At 31.3% G+C, this 12,594-nt stretch overlaps 1 protein-coding gene across 2 annotated transcripts in view; it reads left to right on the top strand.

Moving 5' to 3' along the window:
• Window positions 1–11,350, top strand: part of RPS6KA6 (ribosomal protein S6 kinase A6) — a gene marked incomplete at both ends in the record, with an annotated part of 96,628 nt that extends 85,278 nt beyond the window's left edge. Inside the window, 4 exons of one of the 2 annotated variants that reach the window (XM_080909986.1) lie at window positions 4,165–4,241; window positions 6,044–6,161; window positions 10,081–10,215; window positions 11,225–11,350. In XM_080909986.1, coding sequence (XP_080766112.1) covers window positions 4,165–4,241; window positions 6,044–6,161; window positions 10,081–10,215; window positions 11,225–11,350 — 456 coding nt within the window. The remainder of the gene's footprint in view (window positions 1–4,164; window positions 4,242–6,043; window positions 6,162–10,080; window positions 10,216–11,224) is intronic. The other variant, XM_080909987.1, reaches the window with a different exon arrangement.
• Window positions 11,351–12,594: the final 1,244 nt, after the last annotated feature.

Raw genomic sequence — 12,594 nt, 5'->3', positions numbered from 1 at the left:
ATACAGCTTTAGATTGCCTTAGAAAGTGGTTTTGTTTTGTTTTTAAATAGAAACATTGTCCTTTCCTGATAAACCATTTCTTTTTCCTGGGGGAAGAGTCAAGAATGATGAGCCTGGAAAAGTTTAGGAATATAGATTACACTTTTGGGATGCTCTCTGATATTAGTACCTTCTGAAGCAGTGAAGACAAGATCTGTGAAAAATCAATCAGGAATTGCATTGACTACATAAATTTCTTTATACTACTTGTTTATAAGTCAAGAATTGTTCTTAATATGTTATGGATATTGATAACCAATGGGAATCTTTACATACTCATTCAGATATTTACAACTCTCATTTTGAACACTTGAATTTGCCAAACCAAAAAAATGTACTAAATAATCTGACCATGAATTTTTATCTTACATATGTATATTTTATTAAATAATTGATAATTTTAAGCAGATAATATATTCCCTATAAATCAATATTTTAAATTAGTTGTTAGGAAAATTATTTTCCAATAATGAAAATGAAAATATAGAAAACTAAACTTTATTAATAAAAACTTTTATCATTTTTCTAAATTTTGCTTTTAAAATGCTATTATTGGGGATACAGACAATGTTTGTTTTCATAAGCTCTTTATGATCTGATTTGGCCTGTTAAAAATTATACATATATCTACAGAATGGTTTATTCTGTACTTGAACGAAACTCATAGTATAACAAATATACAATTGTTACTGAATTTTACTGGGTAGAAAACTGTTCTTTTCATAATTGAATTTGGGATACATATTCTCAGAAGAGGTTATTTTATCTGGACTACTCTCGGGTGTGTGAGATAATCCCTTCTCCATAAATATTTCTAGCTTTTTTTTTCTTACAACTTTATTTAAAGAAGAGAGATACATGTACAGATTTTTAAAAGCAGTTTTGCAATTCTTTTAGAGGTTTGATAGCATGCATTGAAATCCTACTAGTTATTATAAGCATAAAGTACATGTAGGACAGAATGTAACATGGAAACAGTCAAGAGTTTTCTTGGTGTGTGTAGATTAAACATAATGATTTTTGAATACCAAAAATTGCCACAAGACTATATTCTTAGCTCTTAGATTATTAATGATTTAAGGTCTAGGTGTACCATACTCTGAGAGGGTGCTATACACTTATTTTTTTTCCTAAAAAGGACTGAGGCTTTCACTATTTGGCTTAGACTAAGACTAGGCTTAATAAGATAGGAGAACAGAATATTTGAAATGTGGTATCTTTTGTTAAGTATAAGCTACATAGTCACCATGAATGTTGTAAATTAATTTCTTTAATACAAATAATAGTGAACTATTAACTGCTTGTTTTGATTGGTCAAACTCTTAATCTTGGATTAATTTTGTATAGCTCTACTCTTTGATATTATGGAAACTTACTAGAAAAGTTGAGGAATGAATGTGTCCCAAAAGAACACCAAAAAAATTTAAATGAATAAACATAGTGTATGAATGTTTAGATTAATGGTTAGGTAAACATTTAAGATTAATGGTTAGGCAGTCATTTGAAATGAATGTATTACACAGTACTATATAGTACACTGCTGCTTTTTAATTCGAACAGACTTCCATTGCAGTAAGACGTTTTGTTTATTGTAATAGCAAAACTTTTTAGGTAGGCATGTGGAGACCATTTCTTCATAACTGCCATTTGAGCTACCATTGGGTTGTACTTGTATGTTTTGAGTGCTTTGAAATATTTTATCAAGTGCTAAATACCCTGCCAAAATTTAGCAACTATTTCTAAGTTGTTATGAATTAAATACATTAGTCTATTTTTAAAATTTCAGATTCTTTTAAAGTGTACTATAGAACTATATACAAGATAGTCTATTTTAAAACAGAATCATAAAGATGGAATTAGCAATGCAAATATTTTAAGAATAATAGAAATGTATAAGGTGGTACAGAATGTGTTTATGTATATAGGAAATAAAAAAAACTTTTTTTTACACGATCAGCCATAACATTTTGACACCTACTGTACAGCTATGCTATTCTTATAACTTAAAAATGTTATGGAGATAGTGAACTACCATTTGGGTTTTTTTTAAGCCTTGGTCTTCTGCATTTAAGCAGTCTTCCTGCCTCGGCCTCCCAAGTAGGTAGGACTATAGATGCAAACCACTGTTGCTATTCAAGTTGGTGGCATAAATCTGGGAGAGCAGAGCCTGAAAATGAGGATATAGTCTATTACAATTGTCAACCTTATTCAAGTATCAGACAATTTATTTTCTAAGGGTTAAACAAGCTCAAATGAGAAAAGATCACATGAGTTTAGGCTATATCCATTCACAAGGTCAACCTGTGCTTGAAGACATCATTCTGAATAATAATAGGTAAGATAGTTAAACTAAGGTAAACCCATGCCTATTAACTACATCTGGGAGGGACATTAAAGCACATTCCAATGTTATAGAGAAACTTAGGTTATAAGACTTTTGTCTTGTTTCCTTGGAATTACTGCACAAGCTCTCAGAATTCTCCTCATGCAGCTTCATTCATGGACCATGTTCTGAAAAACTACCACTCCTGGTAAGGCTGTGAAAGTACAAATATGAGTAGAACAATCTGGGGAAACAAGAGGATGCTTAGAACTGTAGGTGACGAGAAATGAAGATATACCAGAATAAAAACAATGTTGTATAGCTTTAGGTTGCACTTTTTAGGACTTTTATACTTCAGTCTTCCATAGATTCTCAGTTTTATATATGTGTTCTTTATTTTTTCTAAAACAATGTCTCATATAGCCAATGCAAGCCTAGTCCTTGATATTTATATACCTAAGACTGGTCTTGAACTCCTGATCTTTTTGCCTCTACCTGATTGTCAGGATTGCAAGCATGCACCCATCATACATAACCACATGCTTGTTCCTATAAATACATTTAAAGCAAGTTATTTATCATATGTGTCTGATAATTATGAAACCCAAAACTGTAATATATTTTAGCTCTTTGTAAATGAAAAGTCCGGGCTTATTATTGCATAGCCTCCAATATTAATGAATTCATTTTTAAAATTTTGTTTCTGTGCATATAGGCTTTAACAGTGTATTTAAATTAAAAATAAAACATGTCATAATTGTATCCTTACTAATTAAAAAATTACATTGATTATTCTATGTGTTTGTGTGCATGAAAAGAATATTCTATTCATGCCATGGCATACATGTGGAAGTTACGGGAATCAGCATCAAACTCAGGTCATAAGACTTGGCAGCAAGTACCTAGCCTATTGAGACAGGTACCTGCTGACCCCCAATCCCTTTGTTTTGCTATGCACTTGAGGTTCATAGAGAAATCTTACATTAATTCATAGTAAAAATAGTGTTTATTTTTTTAATACCCTCAAACAAAAGTAGTTACACAAATTATTATATGTATATAAATTCACTGTTCTTTTTAAGACACCAGTCTCATGTCTCAAACTATCTCATTACCTCACAGCTTTTTCTATTTTTTACCAATTATATTAGAAATTTATACCCACATTACATGGAAACAAATCATAACTGGAGTATATATATGTAGTGTAATATGTAGTCCTTTTACAAAATAATACACGCACACACCACTAGCAAAGTTATCAAGTCCAATGTGATAAACTCATATCTGATGAATTCCCAGTACTTTGGAGTTTGAAGCCAAATGATTGCCACAAGTTTAAGGTCATCATGGACTATAAGAATGAGTTGTTATGCATGCTGGGATATAGAAGAAAACACTCTGTCAAAAATGAAGTGATTTCATAGATATAAAAAGCACAGGCTTTTAGTAAGGATGGTTGTTATGTAGTGCTGGCAAGCTTTATGATTAACATTTTCCTGTTTCAACTGCATAATTCATGATAATTGGAATTCATAGTTGTATTATATGTACTATATATACAATTAATTGGAATAATTAATATCTACTTCATAGAGTCAATATCAGAATTAAAATCGTCAGTACTATTTATAGTTCCATTAAACACCTGCACATAGTGATCTTGAGTTTAGGTATCTGTATATTTATTTTTATATTGTTAATATTTATAAAATTATTAGAATAAAGTCAATAATCCCAGTGTATGAAAAATGTTAGGTATATATTAGTTATATTTTATACCACGAGTATTTTTTTCATAGGTTCTCACTCAACAGGGATATGATGCTGCCTGTGATATTTGGAGCTTAGGAGTCCTATTGTACACAATGTTGGCTGGGTAAGATAATTTGTAAACTCTTGTTATTTGAACTTTACCTGAATATCTTCATTTATGTTACAAAACACTCCATTGACATTTTTTAAAACCTATAATTCATATTTCTAAAGTGAGAAAGATACAAAATAAAGATTTTTATAAAGAATAAATGTTTAAGAATAAAAATGTTATTTTTAATTTGTTTATTTTTTTAATAGAGTTTATAGGAGAGTTGTATATTATAGTAGGAACTTGTCCACAGAACTTATTAATATTAAGTTAGTTATTAAAAACAGCACTTTAATTCTGTCTGTTTCGGCAACAGATTTAGTAAGATGATTGGTAACAAATATAAACAAAATTCTAAAACAATGTCAGACTAGAGAAGCATATACATGTCTACCATTAATAAGATGAAAATAAGCTCAAAATAGAGACAGTAACATAGACTATGTTAATGTTTGTAATTCATAATTTTTTTCCATTTTTATGAAACTTTATTCAGCTTTCTTAGCATATTATAACATACATTAAAATGACAGATAAAATAAAAAATATTTTACTTCAATCACTGAATATATTTTACAAACTTAAAATGAAGACAATAAGCTGTAGAATTTACCAAAATTCTGCTGTTAATAGTATTTTTTGAGTTACTCAAGATTATTTTTTTCTTTTATTAGATATTTTTGTAATTTATAATTAATGAAAATAATATTTTACTCTTAATAGTGAGTAGTAATTTTATTTAAAAGTGAATATTTGTGCTGTATAAATTATTCAGTTACAAAAAAGGACTGATATACTAGTAATTATTAGACATTTAGGTATGGCATTTTAAATATTAAATTTAACTGCTACATAAAAATATCAATTTTTTAAGGTGATTTAAACCATTAATTAGCTTTGTATATAATTGCATATGTCAGGAATTTAAACATTATAAGCTCTTACAGACTGGTAACCTTAATCAGTTATAGTCAACATTATAGTTTCTAGACCATGGGATATAATTTCTTACTTGCTGTTTTCAAATATTTGGTTTATGACTACTGAAGAAGTTATTATATAAGTATGTATTTTGTGTTAGATAAAAGAATGAAAACACGACTACACTTTATACTTTAACCATAAATCGGCCTTTCCATTGCCAAGTATAAAGGAATGTCAGTTACATCTGATAAAGTGCTACAGAAATGATCACTTTTTGTCTAGTTAATTTTTAAAATTCACCTTTTAAATTTATGAATTTACTTTCAACCCATAAATAAGTTCATGTGTTTAATTCAGTAGCTGTAGTTTTTATATTTACATAAATAGTAAATGCATGTATTTTTTATGTATATTAACTAAAAGTTGTAATTTGTTTCCATTAGTCATATTCATAAAAATAAAATATTAATGAATAAGCTGAATTAATACATTGAAAATATGTAAGAATTGAAATAGTAGCTATATTAATATTTTCTTACTAACTTATTCCTATCAGAATAGAATATTTATGTTTTATTGTGGTCTCATTATAATACTGTATGTTTATATATAAGTCCACCATTAATTTTCATTTTTTAACTGATCAAAAAAAAAAAACCAAAGAAATAGTAAGAGTTTTAACTTCACTAAATAACTTGTTAGGATTAAACTCACTGTTTTGTGATATATAATTTTATATTAATAGTAGAGAGGAATATTAGTTAATGCTCTTGGCAGCTTTTTATATCTTGTATAGACTTATAGTGATCACTTTTAATTATATATAAAATGTACCTTTGCTTCTTATGTTTATTAAAATTATTTTATTTTTAAATTTATTTTATTAACAGCTACACTCCATTTTCCAATGGACCCAATGATACTCCTGAGGAAATACTTCTGCGCATAGGCAATGGGAGGTTCTCTTTGAGTGGTGGAATCTGGGACAATATTTCACGTGGAGCAAAGGTATAAATCATAAATATGTTTATATTTACTGTGTTGGTATCAAATTATTAAAATCTAGATGTTATATCCCAGTGTATATTGGTTGTATATCTTCTGTTGTCATGTCAGGATTTGAGATTTTACTATAATTACTTTATCTTTTCTTGTCTTTCTTGTCCAACTCCTCCCTTAGAACCCACTTTCCTCTCTTTCAAATTCATGGCCTTTTTCTTTAGTTGTTGGTGGTTTGGGGGTATGTATGTGTCTGTGTGTCTGTGTGATTCAACCCACTTAGTCTGTATTGTGTGTTACTTGTGTGTATAGTTTTACCTGTGTGTATATCTTTTCAGGGCTGACTAGTATTGAATAACCCAATAGGTTTGGTGTTCTCTGGGGAGAATATTTCTCTTGCTCTAAGTATTTCTTTGGTGCCTATAGTTCTTGGTGAAGGATTAAGTTCTTAGCCTTTTCTCTTTCCATGTTAACATGTCTGTCGGTGTCATTCTTGTTCAGGACATATTTAGGGAGCCATGTTGGTGAGATATTACGAGTTATGCTTCTGTTGTACATCATATATGCCAGATGAACTTTAATAGAATCATAGTAATGAATAAATAGAATAAATCAAAATTGAAAGCTTATTAGTTGTTAATAAAGCCCTAGCTGACTTCAAACTCATAGAGATACTTCTGGTTTTCTCCCAAGTGCTGGAATTAAATCTAAACTGCCTTTTCTTCAAAACATGATTCCCATTACCACTCAGAAGAGAGAAACCAGATGACAATAATTAAAAGGCAAACTCATTGTTTGAATGTAAGAAAAGACAATTAGAAATAACAACTACACTATAATAGGTTAGATAGATAAGACAAGAGTTAGGATAGCTAGGAATCTTAAAGAACAAAATCTAGGAATTGAAAAGTTACTGAAGTTAAAAGTGTGAATAAGTAAGTAGTAAAAAGAGTGAAAAAGATAGAGAGGCAAAGAAGGAAGAGAAGAAAGAAAAAGCATATTCTGGATGAAAGCATAAGAAATAATAGTACAAGGAAAAAGCAATAAAAGCCAGTATTTCTCACATCATGAACATATATAGTGTAGTGATCTCAACCTTCTTGTATTTCAATTTACTTGGTATAGGAGGCATTTAGGTATTTAATCGTTATCTCTCTGGTTGGGTCAAAATGGACTGTAAAGTATTTTGACTTTGGCTGAACTGAATTCGTGGAAAGGTTTTCCTCATCCAGGTCAGGCAAGACAAGGTTTTCCTCATCCAGTTCAGGCAAGACAGGAGGAGTATTGGACATGCCCTTAACCTGCTTCTGCTAGATGAACCCACAGATCTCCTAATAGTTGGATTCTCCTTTACACCAAATATGCTCTGCCAGTGTGTGTGAGCATGAAAAAAAAAATACCTGAGACAGGCTATGTTTCCACCAAATGTTTCCAGTAATTTGAGATTGTGTTAATCTGTCAGACTAAAATAGTATGTACCTAAGGATCCAGTATGGAACACTGACTGTTCCTGCATGACCTAGATATACTGGTCTCTGCTAGTATTCTCCCACAGCTGGTCTCTTCCAAGAAGTCCAGTTGGAGGCCTCCAGATATAATCAACCTGGACTGTCTTCTGTAGTCATTCCCATATTTCCCACCTAAGCAGACATGTACTTTTTAATTGCATCTAGATTACAACCAATTTCCTAGGCCCACACTGATTCTTGGGATATTTACTTGCCCAGTTATTGGAAAAGGGAGACTTAGGAGTTTGAAGATAATAAACATACATATTTTTCTGATCTCTCTGAACAAATGATGACTGTAAAACTGCAAAGAAGGCCTGTAATTCAATGCCTGCTTGCTATGCCAGTTGCTGATCTCATTTTTACTTTCTTTTTTTCATTTTCCCTCCCTTCCTCCCTCCCTCCCCCCCCTCCCTCCCTCCCTCCCTTCCTTCCTTCCTTCCTTCCTTCCCTCCCAGAGTTCCATATTGTGTTCCTATGAAACTCACAGACTTTCTTTTACCACTTTTGCTTAATACTCTGCTGTAAGAGATGTGCTCCTCTCTTGTATTAGGGTCAGATTTCTAAAGTTCCACATTCCTGAATTCTGCCTTATCTCTGTCTAATGTTTTCTATTATCCTCCCTTACTTTTTCATGTCATCATTTTTCCCTGTGGCCACTACAGGGAAATTAATTAATGTTCTGTTGTAGGCTGATGGAGAAAGAGGAAAAGTCCAGGTATCTTTCTTTCACCAGTTTTGAAGGATATGGCTATATTTTTAAAAGTGGTTAAATTTGTTTCTCCCTTTCAGTACATTAAAGGTGTTATTCCACAGTCTTCTAATTTGAAATATTTTCTGAAATGAAATTGATATTGCCCTCCTCTCTCTGGCTCTCTCTGTCTCTGTCTCCCTGTCTTTCACTATATATAGCATGTTTGTAACTTTTATTAAATTTGAAATTAAGGAGCTATTCTTTCTCCTCTGGAATTCCATTTGTCCATATATGTTAGGCTACTTGAATAGTCCCACAGTTCACTGATGCTCTTCTCTTTTGCATCTTTGTTAATAGTCTCTTTCATTTGGAGAAATGTCTATTACTCTTTCTTTACCAATTACCTTTTCTGATATACATTCTGTAATATTTAGTTTATTTTAACCTCATTTTCAGTATTCAGTTTTAGATATTTGATATGAGTCTTACATCTTCTGTCTCAACTTTTGAATACTTGTAGTACAGTTATAGCTCTTTTAAATTTTTTGTCTGTAAATTCTAACCTGTCAGTTCTGGAATCAGTTTTAATCTTTTATTCATTGTGCTTTCTTGCTTTTCTTGTATGCTTGCTAATTTTGGACAATATGGCAAAAATAGTGATTTTTTACATTGGTGGGTATTGGCTACTTTTCTATCCTTATAAATATTCTTGACTTTTGGTCTAGGCATCAGTTAAATTTGGAGGAGCAATAATAGCCGTTCATCTTTATTTTAGAGAGTTCCTTAGGGAATACTACAGCAGTGCTTAATCTCAGCCTACTCACCAGTTTGGCAGAGCTTCTATCAAAAACCTTATAGAACTTTCAGTGGTTTCCAGTAAAGCTGATAGAAGCATAGCATTCCTTGTTTGCATACTTCTGAAGTTTTTTTCCTAGTTGTATTTTGTTACTATGTGTGTATACCATGAAAATAAATTATATCTAAAAATAATTCTTTTAAAAGTACAAAAATTATGTCTAAAATTTATACTATAAAAATTATAACCAATATAAAATATTCTTCAAATATAATGTCCAGAATTGAGAATGAATGAAATGTAATACTTGTGAAAATCTGTGGAATCCACCATGTATTAGTTCTGAGTTTAATCCAGTCTTTTAAAATATTTCTTCTGAAGAGCAAAAGGTTTTCCTCATTTGTGGAAATATTAAATACTTGTAGGAAGTCATTTGTAGATTTTTATAATTTTCTGTTCCCTTCTACCATCCCTTTCATACTCTGTCTTCTGACTCTATGTTGGTCTCTGTGAATGGCACTTCTGTCTCCTTAATTAGCCATACACTACAGACAAACTCTTGCTACCTTAAGTGTTTTTTCCCCTCTTTTATTACTAACAAAATCTCAGTTCTAGAAATTTGGTTCACAGTGTTTTACAAAAATAAATATAATGAAAAATCTGTCTCAAGATTATCGTTTTATTTCTGTTTTGAATTTCATACATGAGCATCTATGCCACTCTCGTTCCTCTATTTTCCCCTCCATTTCTGCCTTTCATATTTGTGTCTTTTAAAAGGATGTTGTTGTTTTGTATATATTTAGTTAACTACAGAGTATAAATACTATTTTTCTTAAGTGTTGATAAAGCAAAACATAAAACTATTGATGCTTTCATATTTTGAGGAAATCTAAGTTATATGTTTTTAAATAAATTTCTTTATCCATTTAGGATTTGCTTTCTCATATGCTTCACATGGACCCACATCAGCGTTATACTGCTGAACAAGTGTTAAAGCACCCTTGGATAACCCAAAGAGAAGAACTTCCGCATCATCAGCCAAACTCAGATGGCCCACCACAGGTTGTTATGATAAGACAAATAAATGCTTAATGTGTAGTGAATCTCCTGTTACCCACTGATGATTCTTAAATAACTATGTGAAGTATCTTTATTTCTTGATAGTTTTTTTAGTTCCTTTTTAATATTCATGAACTCTTAATGTTTTTACTATGTCTCTTCTGATAAGATAAAATCATCTTTTAACTTATATAAATTTTCCAAAATAATGGGTTTTATGGTACCATTTTATTTTATAAATATGATGTATTTTGATCATATATACTCTCTTATGCCCCCTGATATCCCCTTCTCTTATCTCCCTTATCTTGCTCTATATCAGTAATGGTATTAGTATCATTGTCTTTTTGTTTTTATTTTTTAAATTTTCTTTTTTTTTAATTAGTCATTCAATTTGTTTATATCTCAAATGACATCCTACTTCCTGGTTACCCCTCCACCGATCCCTCATCCCACATTTGCCCTCCCCTTCCCCTTTGCCTGTATGAGGGTGCTCCCTCACCCACGCACCCATACTCTCCCACCCCTCCACTCCAGCATCCTCCAATGCTGAGGCATCAAATCTCTAGGACCAAGGGCCTCCCCTCCCATTACTGTCAGGCAAGGCCATCTTCTGCTACATATGTATCTGGTAAAACAATGATGTCATATATGATATACTGTGTAGGATTTAGTTTTAGAGTCTAGGTTATTTTGTTTAATGTTACTATGTTCAAATCCTATGCGTTTTATTGTGAGTGACACTTTTTTTTCTTTTTGTTAATTAAGTAAAACTATTGTGTGAATATTTCAATCTCTGTCTGTCATCCATCCATTTATCCATCCATCCATCCATCCATCCATCCATCCATCCACATTTATCCAGGCAACATGGTTGTGTATCTTGGGTCCTTGCTACAGGAGCTTATATATATAAAAGGGCACATTTCATAGATAGAAGTCCTGCTTTGTATTATGAAATACTTTTTATTCTAGAGATTATTACTGAACTTGTAATGTTTTGTCATTATTTTAGGAAGTGGCGGCAGCATACTGTGTCTTGGCTCGGAACCCGAACAGACATCCAATCCTGGAGCCTGTTGCTGCTTCACGTTTAGCTCAGAGACGTCACATGAAAAAGCGAACATCAACTGGCTTGTAAGAGTCTTTGTTCCTCAGCTAACTGGATGAAGAGAAAATTAAGTGTGTGTTGTGGGTTGGCTTTGTTTTTTTCTTTTTTGTCTAATATCATATCAAAGGTATTTTGTTTCCTGCCACATTACTTGAATATTCTGTTTAAGCCTCTTTTGGAGAGGTTGGAATTTTAAAGGAACATACATAGGTCCATAATATTCATACTATGTCATATTGCAGTAGTATCGAAATGTTTAACTTTATAATTGATGTCCACAAGGTCTTAATGTCTCTGCACATTAACTTCCCAAATTCTTTTTAAACAAAAGTTTACCTATTTTTTATTATTTTACACAAAAATGCTTTAGGAATTCATTAATAACTAATTCAGATGTTTTTCATATGTTATAATGCTAAATAATATCAGTATTTTAACATCATTTCCTAAAAAGTAACTTTTGTTCTTAAAGGGACAACAAAAGTATTCTAATAACTGTGCATAGCCAAAGCACTCTATTCATTTGAGTCTGTTTAGATACTAAATGTAGTAAAAGTGGTTTGGTGCCTGAGCAAAATAAATTCGTGCTAATATAGGAATTCCTGATATGGTCGGTGCCAAAGTTTTGATAGAACAATTAAATCACTAATAATTTGTGCAGACAGATTTGTATATTATCCATACATGGCTTCATCTAGAGAAAGTTTCCATAAGGCTTCTAAGGCTGTACAGCTAATAAAATTGTAGTGAAAGTGAAGATGTTTTTATCCAAAGGTTTCATGTTGGTGTTATAATCTCCTAAAAATGTCATAGTTAAGCCTTTGAAAATACACTTCATGGTGTTGATGCGATCTAGGTGTTACCTAAGCTGACTTTGAAGTTAACCAATTGAATTTAACCATCATCTTTCCCCTTTAGAAGTGAAGCTACACGGTTGTATTCCTGATTTCCATGTGGTTTGAACTACAGTGTAGCATATTGAACTAACTTGACTCCTATGGTGATGTAGTTGAAGTTTTATTATAGTAGACTTGTGCACTTAGCACATATGATACAGTATAATGTATTTCAGTAAGCATCAGACAGTTCTACATACTTCAAGAAAATAAGTTTACATTTGAAATAGGAAACAATATTAAGGATTGACACAGAAATTTGAATACATTTAAAATTATTTATAATAAACTGGCCAAATTGGTATTATTAAATTTATGATTCAAAAGCGTTGTGTAATGTGTATTATTTTCTTCAAATGCTGAAAAATTAAAACTTCA

Source organism: Micromys minutus (assembly GCF_963924665.1).
Source record: "Micromys minutus genome assembly, chromosome: X".
NCBI classification, from domain to species: domain Eukaryota; kingdom Metazoa; phylum Chordata; class Mammalia; order Rodentia; family Muridae; genus Micromys; species Micromys minutus.
This window is presented reverse-complemented; position numbering and strand designations above follow the sequence as displayed.